This window comes from Pseudophryne corroboree, chromosome 3, assembly GCF_028390025.1.
Source record: "Pseudophryne corroboree isolate aPseCor3 chromosome 3, aPseCor3.hap2, whole genome shotgun sequence".
In the NCBI taxonomy this organism is placed as follows: domain Eukaryota; kingdom Metazoa; phylum Chordata; class Amphibia; order Anura; family Myobatrachidae; genus Pseudophryne; species Pseudophryne corroboree.
In genome coordinates this window covers 737199064-737223193 of record NC_086446.1, presented here as the reverse complement: position 1 = coordinate 737223193, position 24130 = coordinate 737199064, and the positions used below count along the sequence as shown (strand labels likewise).

At 46.3% G+C, this 24130-nt stretch overlaps 2 protein-coding genes across 3 annotated transcripts in view; one reads left to right on the top strand and one right to left on the bottom strand.

Annotated features, from left to right (window-relative positions):
• Positions 1-15251, top strand: part of FANK1 (fibronectin type III and ankyrin repeat domains 1) — a 196009-nt gene extending 180758 nt beyond the window's left edge. For both annotated transcript variants that reach the window (XM_063962235.1, XM_063962234.1), the window contains 5 exons: positions 2253-2418; positions 3485-3628; positions 14801-14878; positions 14970-15014; positions 15100-15251. In XM_063962235.1, coding sequence (XP_063818305.1) covers positions 2253-2418; positions 3485-3628; positions 14801-14878; positions 14970-15014; positions 15100-15144 — 478 coding nt within the window. In that variant the 3' untranslated portion in view covers positions 15145-15251. The remainder of the gene's footprint in view (positions 1-2252; positions 2419-3484; positions 3629-14800; positions 14879-14969; positions 15015-15099) is intronic.
• A 7255-nt stretch (positions 15252-22506) lies between these two features.
• ADAM12 (ADAM metallopeptidase domain 12) overlaps positions 22507-24130 on the bottom strand; it is a 925560-nt gene continuing 923936 nt past the window's right edge. Inside the window, exon 23 of the mRNA XM_063962227.1 lies at positions 22507-22921. Within this exon, the coding sequence (XP_063818297.1) occupies positions 22864-22921 (58 nt within the window). The 3' untranslated portion in view covers positions 22507-22863. The remainder of the gene's footprint in view (positions 22922-24130) is intronic.

Below are 24130 nucleotides of genomic sequence, written 5' to 3'. Positions count from 1 at the left end.
CAAGTTTTTTGGGTGTCAAATTGCAGGTTTCAGCGCATGGAACCCCAATTAGTGTACCGCATCCCCTCGCATGGCTCGCCATGCTTCGGGCAAGGTTACTATTCCCAGTCGTAGTCCACGCGCATGGTGAAGTATGAAAAAGTTGAAAACAGCAAAAAATTCAAAAAAACTCATGTTGACCATATGCCCTCTCAACCTTTTGACTATGTCGGCCTTTTGACTGTCGACCTATCATCTGAAACCCGGGGTTTATCAGGTAAAATGACAAATCAATTAAAGCATTTGTTATAAATTTTCATTTATGTTATAATTTGTTGTACTTCATGACCTTTTACTGGAAATAAGTGCTCATCGCATTTCAACATAATAAAAGTATTGGACCTTATTCTCAGTTGTACTCAAACCCCCGAATGTTTGCGATTACCGGTCCAAGTCACACTGCGCTGCGATGGTCTTGCAGAGAGGACTTATTTGCAAAGTGACTGACAGTCAGGGACCGTTTGGAGGAGGTAACGGAGTGGTGGCAAAATCAACGGCATCTCACGAAAACTTTTGCGGCGTGTCCTAGTCTGCATCTGCGATCTCGTATATGCATCTACTATGGCTCCAGCGTCTCATGCTGCATGACCATAAGGCTACTGTATAACTGACCTGCGTTTGAAGCTGCGTCTCTGTTCGCAGCCGCTGGGATTAGCGAAACGCTGTGTGGCCTCTAAATACAAATCTAGGCAGCTGCGGCATTTGCATCAATTTGCACATTAGCAGCTGTTCAACATCAGCGTTAGGGATGGCCATCGACCATCGATGATTCCTAATCATTGATGGTTTATGGCCGATGTCGAATGCTTTTGCCGTCGATGGGGGAGAACCAGCTAAACCCCGCCCCCTGGTTTCTGATTGGTCCTCGGCCCAGCCAGCACCTTTTAGTGGTGTCCTTCGAGTGGTGCAAACCACCGATGGTTCGCCATAGATTGTTTACGTACCAATGATGGTTATCGTCGATGGCATCATTGATGGCAACCATCTATCGACAGCTCACCGATGGCCATCCCTAATCAGCGTACATCTCTGAATCAGGCAAATTGCAGCAACTTAAACAAGGAAATGGGCCATCCTGTGGTGATAAGGAGAATAGATGTAGGTCTCTTCGCACCTTTATCAGCCTTTCCCAAAGAGGTTCCTTCATCCGTCTGCTATAAAACACACCTGGAGCTCCATAGCGTTTTACCCCAATACCTCTTCAATACATTCCCTCATAGGGCAGGTAAAGGGCGGGCGATGATTCAACTGTGTTTTTTAAATCCTTTTTTTTTATTTTTTTATTCTTATATTGAAGAAAGAAAAACAAGAAAAAAAAACTTTTTTTCTCTTTCAATTTATTTATTTGTTGGCTTTAAATACACACCTATAATATAGCACTTTCTTTTTATCTTTGGTATTTATGAACAAAACATATAAGGTGACAGGGATCATTTATATCAGCCGTAGATCATCCATAAGATTCCTTCGTTCTCCAATGCAGTGGGCCTTGGAAGATAACCCCCGATGAAAGTTTATCACCCATTTCATCAAATCATCGTGCCCATTGGTGTGGTTCAGTGGAGATTCTCTTCCTTTCTACGAAATTGCAATCTAGCAAGAGGCGTTTTCAGTGGTCTCGGGACGACAGTTACAATAACTTACCAGACTGGTTGCACCTTGACCTGTCTTACAGCAGCCGTGAACCTTATAAACTTCCTTATCTGTGTCAGCCATAACTATGCGGAGGCCAGGAAGCAGAACCCTGCCTGCTGTAGTATTATTGTACTCTGTAGTAGCCCTGGTTTATAAGAGGTTTATTATTTCCATGTACAGTATTAAATAGTAGTTAGATTGTGTTTATACCAGTCAGGTTTATATTCACCTAAAATCTTATATGACTCGTCGTCCAACCTCTTTCATCCAACCTTGATCTGAATTGGAATCAGGCGGCCAATGGCTTGCCAGCTCTTGAGGACCTACCAAGCTTGTTGGGACGTCAAGGTCAACAACAGCTGTAGTTTAGCTTGCCTAATAGTCCCAGTTATAATATGATTTGCTGAAAACTTTATCAAATGTCTTTCATGAACGTGTCATAAACGTTCTGGTTTAACTATGCATTTTTGCTAACATCGACACAACAAACGGGTTTTTTCCACCCACTTGTCAGAGTCCGCAGAACGATTACACCTGTGACATATGTCATTCTTGTGACTCTACTTTGCTCTCCACAGTCTAATGCTGGCATGTTTTGCTGGGCACCTGGATGTTGTTGAGTTTCTAAGAAACCACGGCGTGCCTTGGGACCTCCGTGACAGGAGTGGATGTGCGGCCATGCATTGGGCAGCTGATGGAGGTCATTTGAAAGTCATCGAGTGGATGATTAATGATGACTGTAAGGTACAGCACCTACAAAAATCTTCTGTATGCCTTTATTCTGAATTATGGTTAACTGCAGGAGGTAGTATTTCAGTTTCACGATATATTCAATTATGGATTGATGGACATTGTGCATTGAAGTCGCATTACCAAGTTAGTGGATGAAGATTTAAGTTTGTCACTTTAAAAAGGCTGCGGTATGGAGTGTGAGCAGGAGGACCAATCAGATTCAATATGTAGGATTAAGACTTCTGATTGGTCCTCCTGCTCTACCTCTGCAGCATCACTTCTTGCTGATTTGTCAAGGCTGTAAGGTGTATAATGAATACCTGCTACATCGAGCACGTTATGTTATGGAGCATATTATGTTAGGCAGACAAGATAGAATCACTGAAATAATATGGCCCAGCCAATCAGCATCATCGGTCTACTTAGCTCTGATGCAGAATTATCTCAGTAAAGGAGAACTGTTCCCTCTTGTTCAAATGCATTAACTAAGCATTTTTAGTGGAAAAAACACAATGTGCTTCCACGTATTCCCCATTTGAAACTCTAGACAAATGAATTCACGGCCCACACCCCAATCTGGAAATGCCTATTTACTGTACGTGCCTGGGACGTCCTTTTCCCGATAGTACATGTCCCCTTCGTAGTTAAACCTTGCTATCTCCCCAATATAGGAAATATAAGGGGAGATGTATGAAGTAGTGAAAACATTGGAGGAGTGATCCAGTGGAGAAGTTGCCCATTGCAACCAATTAGCTGCCACCTATAATTTTATATAACGCACTTGATAAATGTTACCTCAAAGCTGATTGGTTGCCATGGGCAACTTCTCCACTGGCACATTTCTCCATTCTTTTCACTGCTTCATACATCTCCCCAATGATTATTAGTAGCTGAAGACATGACCAATCATTAATTAAATGGCAGATGAAAGATAGGGTGGATCACAATCCAAGGTAAAAGAATCATGTCCCCAATATGTAACCAGCTACATATAAGCATCATTCATGTTTAGGAGCTGAACAGTAACCTGTGTGACTGGGGCCCAATTCCTCTTTAAAAGTATTTATTTATTTTATAGGTTGATATCAAAGATACATGTCTAGAATGGACTCCACTGATGCGCGTTTCTGCAATATCTGGAAATACGGAGGTGGCAAAGTGTTTGATTAATGCCGGAGCAGAGGTCAATGTCAAGGACAAAGATGGGAAAACCCCCTTGATGGTATGGATAGAACTGTTCTAATATTCAGACTAGAGCCACCTGATCTGGTATATAGTGGAATGTGCACTGGCTGTTGTTCCTTTGCTCCATATATGCATAGGCCTGAATCAGAGTTGAATGCTAGTCTGGTAAACTGATGCATTTCGCAGTTTACAGCAGCTGCGCCTGTGTTAGAGCCTGCATACTGTATGCTATTTTCAGAGCGGCCCTAACCAATATGATGCCCTAGGCAAGATTTTGGCTGGTGTTCCCTAGCACCGCTGCTAGTTCCACCTCTGACCCTGCACCCCTTTCCCAGCACCTTCACCCCTCACCCATAGCAGTCCTCATTTTGGTGTTCCTACCCCCTATATTTTAAATAGGAACAGTGCGCACATTCAGTGCGCAGCCCAAAAATGGGCGTGTTCTTGTTGGGAAGGGGCATGGCCATACAACAATACCCCCAATTTAAATTACGCAACACAGTATTGCAACTTTATTCACATTATATCATGTGATAGTGTCGTTTATTCACGTTATATCATACAGTAGTACTACTTTACCTTATATACGTTACTCCTCACAGTAGTGCCCCTTATTCACATTACACACTGAATTGCTCCTTATTCACATTACACACACCATATTGCTCGATGGGGGTGATTCCGAGTTGTTCGCTCGTTAGTTTTTTTTCACTATGGAGCGATTAGTCGCAAACTGCGCATGCGCAATGTTCGCAGTAAATTAGCACAAAAGTTTGGTATTTTACTCACGGCCTAACAAAGATTTTTCATCGTTCTGGTGATCGGAGTGTGATTGACAGGAAGTGGGTGTTTCTGGGCAGAAACTGGCCGTTTTATGGGAGTGTGTGGAAAAATGCTGGCGTTCCTGGGAAAAACGCGGGAGTGTCTGAAGAAACGGGGGAGTGTCTGGGCGAACGCTGGGTGTGTTTGTGACGTCAAACCAGGAACGAAACTGACTGAACTGATCGCAGTGTTAGGAGTAAGTCTCGAGCTACTCAGAAACTGCTAAGAAATTTCTATTCGCAGTTCTGCTAATCTTTCGTTCGCAATTCTGCTAAGCTAAGATACACTCCCAGAGGGCGGCGGCTTAGCGTGTGCAATGCTGCTAAAAGCAGCTAGCGAGCGAACAACTCGGAATGAGGGCCAATGTTCCTTACACATATGCCGCACATTATTAATGCATTTATACACATGACACACATAATGCCCCTTACACATATGAGTCAGCTGGCAGCTCCCGGCCAACTCTGCTAATGTCGGGTGCCTTTATTTGCAGAAAATACGTATTATTTTCACCGCTATGTGACTAGGATGCACAAGCAGCTTCTGCTGATTAAAATGATATGCGGCATGCCTATATTCTGTGTGTGACAGTGGCTGTATCTGCATACAAAATGCTATGTTACAGTGATTTCCAGGAATACACTGTAATGTAGCATTGTATATGCAGATACAGCCACAGTTACACACAGAATACAGGCATGCTGCAAATCATTTTATTCAACATAAGCTGCTTGTGCCCCAAGACATTCCAAATGCCCTGGGCATTTGCCTAGTTTACCTATGCCTAGGGTCGGCTCTGGCTACTTTGAGCGACTACAGGCAATTCAAGGGATATATGCACCTCAGCCACTTCTGCACTGGTGGTTGAGTGGGAATAACCAGCAACAGGGTGGTCACATGTAGGGCAAGTGTTCCGTGGGTGTGTAGATGGAATAGCAAGCAGTTCAGTGGTGAGCATACACAGCGATCTGTCTAAGCGAGTATGGTTCAATAAGGACCTCTCACGTGTGTTCTCTATTTCATTCTAATTCTCCACCAGTCCAGAGCAGGTAGACCACTGCTTCCCCTCACGGCCATTAAACTGAGGCTTATATCAGTTATAGGGCCTGATTGAGATGTGGGCGGAGTTCTGTCCTGCACTGCACCTGTTATCTGTACTTTGCGCATGACCAGTTCCGTGCACAAATGGGTCCTGCATCACAGGATGGCAGCAGACTGTCAGTGATTGACAGTCTGCTGCTGCTTGGGGCGTGTTGCCGCTGTTTAGCGGGAGGGAAGAGGCCGGGAATCTCCCTTGTTACATGCAGATTTCCTGGCCTCTGCGACGGTCAGCTTGCTCGTCCCCATGGGTGCTGTATACCGTCTGATGGTTCCGGAGATGAAACGATACTGTGTTTTTGGACGCAGGCCGGATCAGTAATGCAGGAGGTGTGACGCCCCCTGCTGCATTACCATATTAGTGCTATCACTGCTGCTTCTGTTAAAGCAGCAGCAATAGTTCCTCCAACCACATCTGAATCAGGCCCGTTCTGTCATACTGTGCCAACATCAGTTGTATCCTGTTTCCGTGACATAACGCTATCACCGTACACCTCGCCAAGCTGGAGATGAGTTTTAGGTGCTGATGTGCCCTTTAGATGCAGAGATCTGATCACACTACACATCTCAGTGTGTGACCATGGCCCTCATTCCGAGTTGATCGCTCGCTAGCTACTTTTTGCAGCCGTGCAAACGTATAGTCGCCACCCACGGGGGAGTGTATTTTCGCTTAGCAAGTGTGCGACCGCATGTGCAGCCAAGCGGGCCGAAAAAGTTTTGTGCAGTTTCTGAGTAGATCTGAACTTACTCAGCCCTTGCGATCACTTCAGCCTGTCCGGTGCCAGAATTGACGTCAGACACCCGCCCTGAAAACGCCTGGACACACCTGCGTTTTCCCTACCACTCCCAGAGAACGGTCAGTTGACACCCATAAACGCCCTCTTTCTCTCAATCTCCTGCGAACGTCCATGCGAATGGAATCGTCGCTAGAAGCATTGCACAGCAACAATGCTGTTGGTACCCGTACGACGCACGTGCGCACACTGCGGTGCATGCGGAGTAGTAACCTGATCACTGCGCTGTGAAAATCAGCAGCGTGCGATCAACTCGGAATGACCCTCCCATGTTTCCTCCAGCCCCGCCATCTTACACCTGATATTGGGACAGTACAAAAAACTGTATTCCCAATCAAACTTTAACACAACATGAATGTCATGGGAACAACGCAGGTCAATGTTTCAGTGCAGCACATCATCCTTTCCTCAGGGTTGTACATACATGAATGCCTCCTCAGTTTTATTATTTGGAAACCTGAATCTCTATATACTGTATATTTATCTATAATGGACCTGATTCACAGGTGTATGCACTTCCAGGAACAGACGCAGTGGAGCGATTTTTATGCTACTGCACATGCATCGCGATTGTGTCCATATAGAGCCGCATTTGCAATTTCAGACACATGAAGTGTATTAAATGAAGTGGGTGTGCCTGCATGGTGACAGGGAGGTTTCTTAGAGCGTGCACGGAGATTGCCTATTTTATGAGCGTGTCTGTGAAAGTGGCTGCGTACACAGACACTCACCCGTTCACATAGGAGGACATAGTCAGACGGAGACGCTGCACCAGCCATAGGGCTGTAGTTCAGCGTGTCTGGTCAGTGGGAATCTCAGTCCTTGCACATTCATGCACACGGGTGTAAACCAGGGAAGGGTGTACATGAATTTCACACATGCCAGAACTCCTCAGCTATGTCCATGTGACCATTACTGGATATCGCTACATTTGTTTGTTGTCACCAAGCTGATACGGGCTCAACGTGCCTGGTGGATCACCTGTACCATACATTTAGATCCTGCTGGATTGACTATATTGTCTAATACGAGTACATTATATTAATTTCTCTTACGTCCTAGAGGATGCTGGGGACTCCAAAAGGACCATGGGGTATAGACGGGATCCGCAGGAGACATGGGCACACTATAAGACTTTGAATGGGTGTGAACTGGCTCTTCCCTCTATGCCCCTCCTCCAGACCTCAGTTAGATTCTGTGCCCAGAGAGACTGGACACACACTAGGGGAGCTCTCCTGAGTTTCTCTGAAAATACCTTTGTTAGGTTTTTTATTTTCAGGGAGACCTGCTGGCTACAGGCTCCCTGCTTCGTGGGAGTGAGGGGAGAGAAGTCAGACCTACTTCTTCTGAATTAAAGGCTCTGCTTCTTAGGCTACTGGACACCATTAGCTCCAGAGGGTTCGATCACTTGGTGCGCCTAGCTGCTTGTTCCCAGAGCCGCGCCGTCATCCCCCTCACAGAAGCCAGAAGAAAGAAGCCGGGTGAGTATACAGAAGAAAGAAGACTTCAGTGACGGCAGAAGACTTCAGCAACGGAGGTACATCGCAGCGGTCGCGGTGCGCCCCATGCTCCCACACATACACCAACGGCACTCACAGGGTGCAGGGGGGGGGGGCGCCCTGGGCAGCAGGTTACTGAGGCTTTTAAAACTGGCAAAAGAGCAAATTTTAAGTGCCTAGGCACTAAATATAAGACCCCCGCCAGTATAAATATTTGAAATTGAGCGGGACTACAGCGCGCTGGAAGGGGGCGTGGCTTAGCCCTCACAGCTTACCAGCGCCATTTTCTCTCTTCACAGACACTGCAGAGGCACTGGCCCGGACCTCCACTCTCCTTATCAAGTACAGGGATCAAAAGGGGGGGGCACAGTCAATTGGTGCTATTTAAACAGCGCAGTGATCATATATTATTTTTTCAGTAGTATATGGGCGCTGGGGTGTGAGTTGGTATACTCCCTCTGTGTTCTCTCTAACAGGCTTCCCTGTGGGTCTGTCCCCTATTGCCAGTGTGAAAGTGTGTGTGTCGGTACGGTGTGTCGACATGTCTGAGGCTGAGTGCTCCTCCCCGGAGGAAGTTACTGGGGGCGCAGATAAGGATTTGGGAGTGACTCTGTCGGCACCGCCGACTGCTGATTGGGTGAATATGTTGAGTACATTGAATGCAAATGTGGCGTTATTGTCTAAGAGGCTGGATAAATCTGATTCTCAGACACAAATGTGGAGAAAATCCATGGAGGACGCCTTATCCCAGGTACAGGCCCCCTCAGGGTCACAAAAGCGTTCATTTACCCAAATAGCTGATACGGATACCGACACGGACTCTGACTCCAGTGTCGACTATAGTGAGGCCAGTTTACATCAAAAATTGGTTAAGAGTATTCAGTACATGATTGTGGCTATTAAAGATGTTTTACATATTTCTGAAGTACCTGCTGTTCCCGATACAAGGGTATGTTTGTATAAGGGAACGAAACCTGAGGTGACGTTTCCCCCCTCTCATGAACTGAACGCTCTTTGTGAAAAGGCTTGGGAATCGCCTGATAAAAGGAGGCAGATTCCCAAGAGAATTCTTATGGCATATCCTTTCCCCTCTGACGACAGGGAAAAGTGGGAGTCATCTCCCAATGTGGACAAGGCTCTGTCCCGGCTGTCCAAGAAGGTGGCGCTTCCGTCTCCCGACACTGCTGCCCTCAAGGATCCTGCGGATCGTAAGCAGGAAACGTCATTAAAGGCCATTTATGTCACTACGGGTGCACTCCTCAGACCTGCCGTGGCGTCGGCTTGGGTGAGTAGTGCTATTGCTAAGTGGGCTGATAATTTGGCATGGATACCCTGGATAGGGATAACATTCTTTTGACTCTCGGTTATATCAGGGACGCTGCAGCTTACCTAAAGGATGAGGCGAGGGATATTGGCCTCTTGGGATTAAGGGCCAATGCCATGGCAGTCTCGGCCAAGAGAGCGCTGTGGATTCATCAATGGAATGCTGATGCCGACTCCAAGAAAGCTATGGAAGCTCTCCCTTATAAAGGTAGTGTCTTGTTTGGTGACGGCCTCGCTGACCTGGTGTCTACCGCTACAACGGGTAAGTCATCTTTTCTTCCTTATGTTCCAGCACAACAGAAAAAGGCACCCCATGATCAGATGCCGTCCTTTCGGCCTAATAAATACAAAAAAGGAAGAGGCTCATCCTTCCTTGCTTCAAAAGGCAGAGGAAGGGGAAAAAGGTCGCCTGCTGTGTCAGGCTCCCAGGACCAGAAGTCCTCCCCGGCCTCTGCCAAGTCCACCGCATGACGCTGGGGCTCCCCTACTGGAGTTCGTGCTGGTGGGGGCGCGTCTCCGATCTTCAGTCAGGTCTGGTTTCACTCGGGCCTAGATCCTTGGGTGTTAGACATAGGGTCCCAAGGGTACAAACTGGAGTTTCAGGAGGTGCCCCCCACCCCACTGATTTTTCAAATCAGCTTTGTTAGTTTCTATCCCAGAAAGGGAAGTAGTGAGTGCTGCGATACAAAAGCTGTGTCTCCAGAGTGTCATTGTCCCAGTACCCCCTTCCCAACGGGGAGAAGGGTTTTATTCGAGCCTCTTTGTCGTGCCAAAGCCGGACAGCTCGTTCAGACCGATCCTGAACTTAAAATCCCTCAATCTGTATTTAAAAACTTTCAAGTTCAAGATGGAATCTCTTCGAGCAGTGATCTCCAGTCTAGAAGGGGGGGATTTTATGGCGTCAGTCGACATAAAAGATGCCTACTTACACGTCCCAATATATATCCTCCACATCAGGCTTTCCTGAGATTTGCGGTGCAGGATTATCATTACCAATTTCAGACGTTGCTGTTTGGGCTTTCCACGGCCCCGAGGGTCTTCACCAAAGTGATGGCGGAAATGATGGTACTCCTACGCAAGCAGGGTGTCACAATTATCCCGTACTTGGACGATCTCCTGATAAAGGCGAGATCGAAGGAGCAGTTGCTAAGAAATGTGGAACTCTCCCAAACGGTTCTGCAACATCATGGTTGGATTCTAAATTTGCCAAAATCTCAGTTGATTCCGACAACTCGGCTGCCCTTCTTGTGCATGATCCTGGACACGGAACTGCAGAGAGTGTTTCTTCCGGCGGAAAAAGCTCTGGAAATCCAATGCATGGTCAAGGAGATTCTGAAACCGGCAAGAGTGTCGATTCATCAATGCACTCGTGTGCTAGGGAAGATGGTTGCGGCTTACAAAGCCATTCCGTTTGGCAGGTTTCATGCCCGGGTGTTTCAGTGGGACCTGCTGGACAAATGGTCCGGGTCTCACCTGCACATGCACCGGAAAAAAAGGCTATCTTCCAGGACCAGAATTTCTCTCCTGTGGTGGCTGCAAAGTTCTCACCTTCTGGAGGGATGCAGTTTCGGGATCCAGGATTGGGTCCTGCTGACCACGGATGCAAGTCTCCGAGGCTGGGGAGCAGTCACTCAAGGAAGAAGTTTCCAGGGAAAATGGTCAAGCCAGGAAACTTGTCTCCACATAAACGTTCTGGAGTTAAGAGCCATTTACAACGGCCTTCTGCAAGCGGATCACCTTCTTCGAGGTCTACCTGTCCTGATTCAGTCGGACAACATAACAGCGGTGGCGTACGTAAACCGCCAGGGCGGAACAAAGAGCAGAGCGGCGATGGCGGAGGCCACAAGAGTTTGCCGCTGTGCGGAAAAAAACGTGAGCGTTCTGTCAGCAGTCTTCCTTCCGGACGTGGACAACTGGGAAGCAGACCTTCTCAGCAGACACGATCTCCATACAGGAGAGTGGGCTCTTCATCAAGAGGTATTTGCAGTAGTGACAAGGCGTTGGGGAATTCCTCAAATAGACATGATGGCATCTCGCCTCAACAAGAAGCTTCCGAGGTATTGTTCCAGGTCAAGGGACCCCCCAAACCAGTGCAGTGGACGCCCTGGTAACTCCGTGGGTGTTTCAGTCGGTATATGTGTTCCCTCCACTTCCTCTCATCCCAAAAGTGTTGAGGATCATAATACGAACGCGGGTTCCGGCAGTACTCGTCGTTCCAGATTGGCCACAGAGGGCCTGGTATCCGGATCTTCAGGAATTGCTCATAGAAGATCCTTGGCCGCTTCCTCTCAGAGAGGACCTGTTACTGCATGGGCCGTGCGTATTTCAAGACTTACCGCGGCTGTGTTTCACGGTGTGGAGGTTGGACGCCAAATCCTAGCTCAAAAGGGTATTCCCAGGGAATTCATCCCCACTCTCCTTAAGGCTAGAAAGGAGGTCACGGCGAAGCATTATCACCGTATTTGGAGAAAATGTGTCATGGTGTGAAGCCAAGAAAGCTCCTACGGAGGAGTTTCAGCTGGGTTGTTTCCTCCATTTTTTGCAGGCAGGCGTGGATGCAGGCCTGAAATTGGGTTCCATCAAAGTGCAGATTTTGGCTTTATCTATTTTCTTTCAAAAAGAATTGTCCGCCTTTCCTGAAGTTCAGACTTTCGTGAAGGGAGTGCTGCATATCCATTATCCGTTTGTGCCACCCGTGGCACCGTGGGATCTTGACGTGGTGTTACAATTTCTTATGTCTCACTGGTTTGAACCTTTGCGAAAGGTTGAGTTGTAATTTCTCACTTGGAAAGTGGTCATGCTTTTGGCCTTGGCGTCCGCCAGACGGGTGTCGGAATTGGCGGCTTTGTCTCACAAGAGCCCATATTTGATTTTCCATGAGGATAGAGCGGAATTGAGGACTCGTCAACAATTTCTGCCGAAGGTGGTGTCTTCGTTTCACATAAATCAACCTATTGTGGTGCCTGTGGCTACGGATGTCGTGACGGTGCCAAAGTTTCTCGATGTCGTAAGAGCTTTGAGAATTTATGTAGCTAGAACGGCTCTTGTTAGGAAAACGGAGGCTCTGTTTGTCCTGTACAACAAGATTGGAAATCCTGCTTCCAAGCAGACTATTGCACGCTGGATTTGTAATACGATTCAGCACGCTCATTCTACGGCTGGATTACCGTTGCCGAAGTCAGTGAAGGCCCATTCTACCAGGAAGGTGGGCTCATCTTGGGCGGCTGCCCGAGGGGTCTCAGCACTTCAACTTTGCCGAGCAGCTACGTGGTCGGGTTCAAACACTTTTGCTAAGTTCTACAAGTTTGACACCCTGGCTGATGAGGATCTCATGTTTGCTCAATCTGTGCTGCAGAGTCGTCCGCACTCTCCCACCCGGTCTAGAGCTTTGGTATAGACCCCATGGTCCTTTTGGAGTCCCCAGCATCCTCTAGGACGTAAGAGAAAATAGGATTTTAATACCTACCGGTAAATCCTTTTCTCCTAGTCCGTAGAGGATGCTGGGCGCCCATCCCAGTGCGGACTGTTACTTGCAGTTGTATTATTAGTTGTTGTTTTCGGTTACACGAAGGTTGTGTATCGGTTATGTTCATCTTGTTGCTGTTTTTCGTTCATATTGTTATCTGGTATTCCTGCTGATCCAGTTGTACGGTGTGTTTCTGGTGTGAGCTGGTATGAATCTCACCCTTAGTGTAACAAAAATCCTTTTCCTCTAAATGTCCGTCTCCCTGGGCACAGTTCCTATAACTGAGGTCTGGAGGAGGGGCATAGAGGGAGGAGCCAGTTCACACCCATTCAAAGTCTTATAGTGTGCCCATGTCTCCTGCGGATCCCGTCTATACCCCATGGTCCTTTTGGAGTCCCCAGCATCCTCTACGGACTAGGAGAAAAGGATTTACCGGTAGGTATTAAAATCCTATTTTCATGTTTGTACTACTACATACTACAACAGAGATTAACCCCTGATGAAGTCTCATGTGGAGACAAAACGTGTAGGATAAATAAATTGTAAGACTCACAGTGAGGATTCATAATTTAAAATTTGTACCTCCCGGAATAGGAGTGGAGAAAACTCTGACATCAATAGCGAGGATCTTACAGCTATTGTCACAATGGGGGTCATTCCGAGTTGTTCGCTCGTTGACGATTTTCGCAACGGAGCGATTAAGGCAAAAATGCGCATGGTACGCAGTGCGCATGCGCTAAGTAATTTAGCACAAAACTTAGTAGATTTACTTATTTCCGAACTAAGAATTTTCATCGTTGAAGTGATCGGAGTGTGATTGACGGGAAGTGGATGTTTCTGGGCGGAAACTGACCGTTTTCTGGGAGTGTGCGGAAAAACGCAGGCGTGCCAGGATAAAACGCAGGAGTGGCTGGAGAAACGGGGGAGTGGCTGGCCGAACGCTGGGCGTGTTTGTGACGTCAAACCAGGAACGAAACGGGCTGAGCTGATCGCAGTGTAGGAGTCTCGAGCTACTCAGAAACTGCTAAGAATTATTTATTTGCAATTCTGCAAATCTTTCGTTCACAAATCTGCTAAGCTAAGATACACTCCCAGAGGGCGGCGGCCTAGCGTGTGCAATGATGCTAAAAGCAGCAAGCGAGCGAACAACTCGGAATGAGGGCCCATGTGTTTTGTATAATGTGTGAATGTTCACGTTTTAATACATTTTTAAATACTTCCTATTATGGAATTTATTGTAAGAGAAGCTTGAAGCCAAATTTTATTGGGTGTTATTTCATGATATTGAGGCATCTGTATTGGAGAATAGCACTAAAAGTAAATGGATATGGCCCTTAAATGGGAATACTCTGTTGTATTATATGGTAAAAGGTTGAATAGTATAGAAAGTGAATTCGTACAGCCCCTACATAGGAAAACCTTCCTTATAATATATTGTAAGAAAATGACCATTCTAACTTGTGTGCCCTTCCAATATATATACAGTATATATTAAACATACTGAAGAAATCTTATTATCCGTACACCTGGATAACTGTAGGCCTCTGTGTAACCTGCTCCTATCCTCCTGGACATGGGGCCTAATTAAGACCTGTGCGCTCGCTAGGGTTTTTTTTGCAGTCCTGCGTTCGCATAGTCGCCGCCCATAGGGGGAGTGTATTTTCACTTTGCAAGTGTGCAAACGCATGTGTAGCAGAGCTGTACAAACAGATCTTGTGCAGTCTCTGCACAGCCCAGGACTTACTCAGCCGCTGCGATCACATCAGCCTGTCCGGGACCGGAATTGACGTCAGACACCCGCCCTGCAAACGCATGGACACGCCTGCGTTTTTCCAAACACTCCTAGAAAACGGTCAGTTGACACCCACAAACGCCCTCTTCCTGTCAATCTCCTTGCGAACACCCGTGCGAATGGATTCTTCACACAAACCCATCGCTGATCGCCGATCCGCTGTGCACCCGTGCGACGCGCCTGCACATTGCGATGCATACGCATGCACAGTTTAGACCTGATCGCCGGCTGTACGAAAACGCAGCCTAGCGATGAGGTCTGATATAGGTCACCTGTTGTACTCAGTCTTACATTAATAGCAATGTCCAGGTACGGTAACTCCCCCAGTCTTTTAGAGAACCGGGCTGTACTAGATGCAGGCTAGCAGCATTTAGCGTGTGATATTACATTCATTTTGTCCTCTTGCGATCTTCAGGTTGCAACATTAAATAACCATGAACACTTGGTCCGTTTACTAATAGAAAGAGGAGCCGACTGCAGCATCACAAATGAGGTATTATAAAGCGCCGGGTGATAAGGTATTCTGCACAGCAGCCATCCCAGTGGATTCTGAGATAAGGTTCTCTTTCTCTCTTTTCATGCAGTATGGAATAAGCATTGCGAAAATGGCTAAAGCTTTCAACCGACAGGTAAAGAGAGGACGCTTTCCGCTGCAGAATGTATCCAGTGTTGTAAAAGCTCGTACTCACCTCATCCCTTTCATGTCACTCACAGAATGTAATGGAGATGTTAGAAGACACGAAGAAGGAGATTCGGTAGGAGAGAAGCTGTGTATTCAGGCGTAATCCGTGTCTGATTGTACTGGAAGCTGAACCATCAGCCCTCTGCTATGATAATACATTAAACAATAACTGTTTTACATAGTACACCTACGCCGCGCCTTGGATATTATTCCTGCAATGGGATTGCTACGTTTTATAGCACACAAATATCCCAATTGTCTGATTCCCAAATCACATGTGTTCCTGTATGAGAGCATGATGTAAGTTCCTGAGCTGAGCCTGGCCCAGGAACCCTTTTACCGTACTGTATGAGCGTTTACAGTAACCTGAGACGCGTTTCGTAATAGTGGGAAGATTTCCATTTTTATGTGAGATATGTCTACACTGTGCAGGTTGCATTCCATTTCACATTTTACTATGGCAAGAAATATGGGCTGTATCAAGATCGGCAATGACCGATTCATAATGTCGACACAAAGGGGGGGGGGGGGGGTAGGGATAGGCAATGTGGGGGGTTAGGTTAGAGCACTACAGGGGGTAGGGCAGTACAGGAGGGGGGGTAGGTTAGCGTAGGGCATCACAGAGATGGCTAGGCTTAAGAGAGAGATAACCAAATGTAGAGCATTGGAGGTTTTACCTGGATGTGACCTAACCACTGGGATCCGGAAGAAGCCACTGGAGCCGCCAGTAGCAGGTAAGTGGGTATCAGGGGCGATGGGTGTGCACTCTAACATGTTGACATTTCATCACTGTCTACATAATAAACAGCAACATGGTCAACATCAACATGTCTTATGTGACATATCATACCCAACCCAGAAATATTATTACTATTATTTATAGAACACCAGACAGTGTGATCGGCAGGTGGAGTTCTAAGAATGCATCCAGGTGTGCTGTACCCAGAGGCCCTCGCTTCTGGCTCTTCTCTATGACTACAATACCTACTGGCATTTCCAAGTGTGTAACAGTGGTGATTCCACCACGTTGGAAACCAGTATCCCCCTAGTCTCACAGACTGGTATTCTAGGACCATTGCATGTTTATGGAAGATTCTGTTCTCTCTACTAAAGACACATTTACTGAGTTTTTGCATTGGCTGGAATGTAAGGCGTCCGATTGCTATAAAAATGACATGACACACTCGGCCTTACACCTCAGGCTTCTGTGACCTACCACATGAATCCTCCTTATGTTCTGATCCCTACTATGGACATGCTCTCCTTCACTTCCACATCTCCTGCTCTACACCCTCACATCCCATACCTCCCCCCTAACCATTACCACTGTAATACCCCTTTCACATCGCACAAATAACCCGGTATCGACACGGCAGTGTGCGTTGTGAAAGCACTTTGCGAGAATTAGCGGGTCGTCTGACCCGGTAATTCAACCCGGTATAAAAGAAAGATTATACCCGGGTTGAATACCGGGTCAGGTGCAGTGTGAATGGGAGCCGCATCAATGCAACACGGCTCCCATTCACAGCATAGGGAGAGGCGGCGCAGGAGGTGAGCTCATCTCCCAGCGCCGCCTCCAACCCCGCCCCTGCTGCGCCCCCCCTCCCCCTGCTGCTATGGCAACCGACCCAGTATATTGCCGGATCGGAAAGCCAGCAAAGGAGAGCAAATGCCGGATCCCACCCGGTAAGGACACGATTCTCTTACCGGGTGGGATATGGCATTTGCGATCTGAAAGCGGTATTATTTTTCCCCTTAATAACCATGTAACAGGATACTTTTGTTTTCTCAGCCTCTTCTGATACATTTCTTATTCACTAGGACCTGTCCCCACGTTTGGACGACTGTGCGTCTTGTGGGGAAAGCTGTAAGTAGCGGAGCTTGGGGGGCAAAGCAGGAGGTTGCAAATGGAGCCTCTGTTCCGGGTTCTCAGAAATAATACATCTTGGCGAATAAAGGTTCTTTATTGCTGGAAATTGCAGCGATAAGGACTCTATTTTCGGGGATAATATGCCGATGATGATAAAGTGTTCCATGGCAGTGCAGATTATTTAAGGAGGAATTATGTTGATTTTGTGATGTCTGTGCTATGTGAGTGAGGGCATGGCTGCATCAGTGGCTCTGTGGCTCTTTCCACTAATGACGATAAAGGCGTTTACATTGCTGAAACATACATACGGTATATACTTTATATGAAATTTAGATGATAAAGACACATTTTGTAGTTAACTCTTTCAAGCAAGAATGTGGGTGCTCACAGTGGTTCCCGTAGTGACTGACAGTTTCTATGTACAATGTGACCTACGTCCCCTGCCTGTCATTCAGAAGATCTGGAATAAAGTTAGTCCGAGTTTTATTTGTTTATGTTGCGGCACAGGGGAATGGTCACCTACTGCTAACACCAATGTTTTATGGCCAGCTCTGACATCCAACCTAATAGTTAAGTAGGAAGCAGTGACCTCGCTGAGGCACCTTTTGCCTCATGCCTCAGTGATGTCACTAGTTTGTAGAGGATGGATCAGCTGCATTCTCATGTATATTCACCGCTCTCAGATGGCTGATTCCCCTGTGTGTATTTGGGGTGCACTTGTATTTTTGTTACAAATGAAACACACAGACGTATTTGTACAATGATCCAGGTTTATTGATTGCAAACTTGCAGTGAAGAAAAATTACCAGAGACTGTTTATATTAAATAGCAGGGAAGGGTAACACAACAAAAACAAATACTGTTAAATACATTTAGATCTTATTATGTTAAATGTTATAATAATAATAATAATAATAATAATAATAATATTTGATTAGTGAAAGCATGATTTAATGTACGGCTCATAGAAGAAGATATACCAGATTATTTGCTTTCATAGCTGGCTGTAATGTAGCTGTTTTTTGAGAGGACAAAGTTTCTCTGTAAAAAGTAACACAATTTCTGTAATAAATGTGGTAACATAGCAAGATCAGATCATAACTGTTCCTCTGGCCCCCTTTTTCAGGGGGCCCCCCTGCCAGACCACACTGACATCACTAGCTTTCCCTCTTATACAGCAGCAGAACCGGGCAGCCAGATTGTGAACAGCACAGTATGCAGTGAAGGCAGAGACACAGCAGTATTGGGTTTCATGAGATACAGGCGGAGCTTTCCGTCCAGAGGAGAGATAGGAGGAAGGAGAGGGCTGTAAGTGACTCAGGGATCCCAGATTCTCCTCCCTGCCTGGATGTATGGGTCCTGTGAAACCTGTTATCTAATGAGGGTCTAGAGTGAGAGAGACACACAGAGTCCTCCTGAGTCCTGTCCCAGTGTGTAAGTAGTACAGAGGCTGCTGCTATTCTTGCATGAGACAAGATAAATTATAGATTTTATTTTTCTATGTGTATTATAAGGTTGTTTCAGTTGTATTTGTTCCACTACAAGAACATTTTATAAAATAGTTGTCTCTCAATTAGGTGGAGCTATAACCAGGACTCAGGCATTATTAAACTATTAGTTGAAATCTAATATACACCATTGGTTTAAATTTAATATACACAATTCATACCTCCCAATATGATTCATTCCAGGAGAGACCAAATGCTCTCTACCTGGACTAATATACACCTCCCCTTACACCGGAGTGCCCCTGTCTTGGGTGCCCAGGGCACCCCAAGACTTAACCGGCCCTGCGGTGTAAGTGTTATATTGTACCTTGCTGTGTGTTATTATTATACAGTACCTAGAGACTATACTGGTGACGTCTGATTATACTGAAATAGAGGTGCACCGTTCTCTCTCCTGCTAGTGGAATAGGGCTTGTACTGTATAAACTTATCCATAGTAAAAGTTCCGGGTTTTCAAATAATTATCCTACTTAAATGCTGGTACAACACACCGTTATGCTGAAAGGTGTTGTCTTTCAGATGACTTTCATGTTTTGGGCTAAGCATGTCCTCCTAATTCTGATTAAACTAATTGGCCCGGATATAATGCAGAGCAAGACGGCTTAAGCTCCGAGATTCCGACCGAACCCGTAGGTTTTTTTAAAGCGCCAATTATTTACAAGGCAAAACCAACATTGTCCAGTTCTGTGTTCCATCATATGACTAAGTGGCACTAGAGGGCGGCATAATATGGCCATAAAGCAGGTAAGTCAGGTGATGGAGTTGGGGGATTAACAGGGAGGGGGTGGGGTATGATTATATGGGGAAGATTGGGTGGGACATGATGTTGAGAGGTGGGATTGGTGAGATGATAATAGTGCTAGATGCGCCCCTCAGCCATTAATGAGTAAGAGCGTAGTGTTATTGGTACAAGTTTATGTTTGTGAGCTATATACCAATATCTGTGTAACATTGCATGCAGAAGCTCGGAGCCTGTGTAGGATGCCAAACACTGACAAAGGTAATTCATTAGATGACTGCTGGCCTCATACATGAGAACAGAATAATATAACACATATGTACAAGTTATCAGTTCCTTACGCAGTCTGACTGGGGCTGAATTTATAGCGTACAGTGAGTAATTCAGCACCAAGTAACAGTAAAAGTGATTATAGCCATTCCTGTACAAGATGTTGAGCATCTTCCCTTGCTGCAAGTATGTGCTGCACCTAGAACCGACTGCTGCTTACATAGGGCATTACATATTGGGGGTGATTCCGAGTTGTTTGCTCGCTAGCTGCTTTTAGCAGCATTGCACACGCTAAGCCGCCGCCCTCTGGGAGTGTATCTTAGCTTAGCAGAATTGCGAACGAAAAAGATTCGCAGAATAGCGAAAATAAATTTCTTAGCAGTTTCTGAGTAGCTCGAGACCTACTCACAAATAGAGATCAGCTCAGGCCGTTTCGTTCCTGGTTTGACGTCACACACACGCCCTGCGTCCGGCCAGCCACTCCCCCGTTTCTCCAGACACTCCCGCGTTTTTCCCTGGCACGCCTGCGTTTTTCCGCACACTCCCAGAAAACGGACCGTTTCCGCCAAGAAACACCCACTTCCTGTCAATCACACTCCGATCACTTTAACGATGAAATTTTTTCGTTCGGGCGTGAGCAAATCTACTAAGTTTTGTGGTAAAATAATAACCGCATGCGCACTGCGAACCATGCGCATGCGCATTTTTGCCTTGATCGCTCCGTTGCGAAAATCGGCAACGAGCGAACAACTCGGAATGACCCACATAGTGTGTAACAGTACAGGTACAAGGCACAGCCGCTATGGCTTCATGTTACTTCCAGACAGTTAGGGTTTGGTAATGATATTTTTAGCATTTAAAGAAGAACTGGAGGAAGCCACAAGTTTTGTCATTAAACCCCCCCAGCTGTGAGCACTGTGGGGCTGCATGACCCCAGCAGAGTGGGAGTCGCTCACCCATGTTGGTGGTAACGTCTCGAGGTATCAAAGCCTAGAGAAATGATAAAGTACTCTGGCATCACTTAATGCCCGTGACACAGAGCACAGCCAGTCCAGTCACCAGTACCAGCGTCACTGGGGTCCAGTTACCATTACTGGCATCAGAGGGGCCCGATGCAACGGAGCACCTGGATTTTTCTTGGCCCGTCTTTGTCGGGTGTGATACATTATCCTGGCGTTCGGATATCCGGCGATCACATGACCGACCCCGGCATTCCGAAATTAAGAATCCCAACAGTTTTGGGGAGTAAGTAAGCTAACCCTCCCCCCGCCCATCCCTAATCCTAACCCTCCTCTGGTGGCGGCTACGGCTACATTTTAGGGAGTGTCCGCTACAGCTAACCACCCTTCTTGTGCCTAACTCTGGCCCCCCTATGCCTAACCAAAAAGGGCCCCATACACTAGAACGATATGTCTGAGGCTGAAGACTGATGCGATTTCCCCTGAACTCTCTCATGAGCTTCCCGGGAGTGGTTCCATACGATTTGGTACATTTTGCATGTGATATATCTTATGCGATCCCAGCCATACCTGCGGGAACCGATATATCACGAGTGCAGCACTAACGATCTAGGGGAGCCGATCCGACCCTCATGGGAACGCGCATCGGATCGGAAACACATCCAAAATGCCCGATTTCACCCAATATAACGGCCCGAATGCCCGAAAATGGATGAAATCTGGCATTTTCGTTCTAGTGTATGGGGCGCTTAAGCCTCCACCGGACCCTAACCCTAATACCCACGGATACTTTTCTTTGAGATCTCGGTGGTCGGTGTTCCGGCACCAGTGTCCTGAGCGGTGTTGGAATTCCGGCGTTGGTCACGTGACCGCCGGGATGCCAAACGCATCCCGTCTTTGCCTAGTGCGCAAATTCAATGCAATTCAACATAATTTCAACAAATGAGAACAGTTCAAAAACATTTTTTTTTTTCCAATTAAAAAACCTTAATGTTTTATTCTCGTCTAATGTGATATTTAGCACCTTCTGGTAAAATTAGCAAATAGCAGAAATATGCATGACCAACGTGAACATCAGATTTAGCACCAAAACTGTAAATACAGTTAGTCTATGAAACCATAAAAATGATATTTTATATTGATGTAGAAGACATCACAATTCACAATAGATACTAACACTGGTTGTGGATCTTACATGCACTGGATGCTCTCTATAGGGTAACTAGTGCCCAGTCATCTGTGTCGTACCTTTGTAGGTTGATACGTCAGATCTGCTCATCTGTAGTGTACATCACACCGACTGATAGTTACACAGCAGATGTATACATTTGTAAACATGAGGATTCATCTGATAGACACAAACTTATATACGTATGTATTTTCCGGGTGCCATTTGTAAACCTGAGCGTTTATAGAAACATCTCAATGTACAGTAACTAAATCCATTAGCATTTATATTGCAATACATGATAGCACCGGGTACACAGGGAGATCTCAGTACTCTGTGAGAACACTGTAACTCGTATACAGTATATTGTAAGGCTGGTGGCAGTGTTCCTCGGATTTGGTTATCTTAAGCAGTGGCAGGCAGTACGCTCTTGTGGAACTACTAGTCCCAGTCCTGCTTGCCTGCCCTTGACCGCAGCTCCATACCGAACCCTTCATAAATAATGTAACATTCATAAATGTCTCTATCAAATGCTTTAATGATTAAATACTTGCGTTAAATAAAAGCTACAAATTGGAGGAGCGCAGATACACCCTCCAGTTCTGTGTGCTTACTGATCTATACACGATGGCAGCTCCTTCCGTACAAAGGGGGTAATTCCGAGTTGATCGCAGCATCAAATTTGTTAGCAGTTGGGCAAAACCATTTGCACTGCAGGTGTGGCAGATATAACATTTGCAGAGAGAGTTAGATTTGGGTGGGGTGTGTCCAAACTGAAATCTAAATTGCAGTGTAAAAATAAAGCAGCCAGTATTTACCCTGCACAGAAACAATATAACCCACCCAAATCTAACTCTCTCTGCAAATGTTATATCTTCCAACCCCCACCCCCCCCCACCCTGCAGTGCACATGGTTTTACCCAACTGCTAACAAATTTGATGCTGCGATCAACTCGGAATTACCACCAAAATGCTATAAAATGGTAATAGGTTTCAAGTGTACTACACATTATAAAAATATTTCCCCTCTGGAAAACCATCTATGGTTAAATATACTTAGCCCAATGCACTGCACTGTTCTAAATGTTCCACATAAATTAGTAATTTACAAGTACCTGAGCGAATGCACGCATATAGCACCAAAGGCCACAGCTCAGTCCTCTCATTAGGTCTATTACAGTTTTCGGAAATTAATAGAGTACTACAATTGACGAAAGTAAACAGACTCCCAACTTGTGCCGGAGTGTAGTGCAAATTTCCCGCGAGGCCTCCGCCTTTCTCCTCAGCTGCAGTGGGCGGGTTTGAAGATGGGTCGATGCGGTGGAAGTTTTGGCGCGGGTCTGAAACAAAGCAGAAGCATTATGATCAGGTTTTAATGGGCTAAAATCGATTACTCCTGTGTACTATAAATTCTATAGACCACTGGATTACAAACTGAGTTCGGTGTCTCCCTAGGGTGCTTTGAGGCACTTGCAGAGGGTGCTTCAGGTTGATAGCCCAGGACCAAATCAAGGGGTATGGGGGGGGGGGGGGGGGGGGGGGAGGAGAGCACTATCAGCATATGTTATGTATGCTATACCGCTTCCCCCCACGTATGACAGCTGCGGTGTGTGCCCGGTGTGCCCCCTGTCATTGCCGGCGCTGCTATCTTAAAGATAGCACGCTGATATGTGAGGGCAATGTAGGAACGGTCAGCAGTGCTAACCATTCCGCCACCTGCTGCTTTTGATTTCGACAGCTTCAGGTGGCGATTCCCTATTTCCACAGCAGGGACAGCGCTGTCCCTGGCTGTGGCGGGATTAAATGTCAACATTATGAACATGTTGACATGTTATCCATGTGAATGTTGACATATTGTCTGTCGACCTATTGTCAACATTCTGGCTGCCGACATTCAAAACCTGTTGACATTTAGGTGTTGACATTCTGAATGTCGACGATCATACCACAAGTTATCCGACTCTCTTGACCCGTGTCGCCCCTGCTTCTGTGTGAGTCTCCCAGCCCTTAGGGATGCTTCACGGGATGCAGAACCAGGGGCCATCCTCATGCTTCTGAATGCGAGCATTGTGTCCCCTGTGCCACGTGGAACCCACAAGAGCCCGGTTGTAGTCTCTGCCTACACATCTATATTAATGATGTCTCTGATTCCACTGGCTTTGTCAGATCTACACTTGGAGCCTATAGATAAAACTAACTTGCAGGAATAAACTTAAACAGAGGCCAATGTGATGGATTGATGTGGAGGAAACCCTGGGCCTACACGGAATTGGGTAAGAGAGGGAACTTATTATAGTATAACCTTTGGCCTCTGCATTTCTGGCCCTAATACAGGAGCAAAGAATCTCTGTGCTGATGATGAAGCATTTTCCAGAGATCACTGTCCTATGCCGAAACCAATCATTTGCTGTCCAAGGGTTTCCGAGCAGGGGCTACTCTGATGTGAATGTATATATCACTGGACTAGGAAACGATGACCACATTTAACTTGGATATATAGTGTGACGGCATTGTAAAATAAATAGCCCGCTTAGATAAGTATTGCCTGA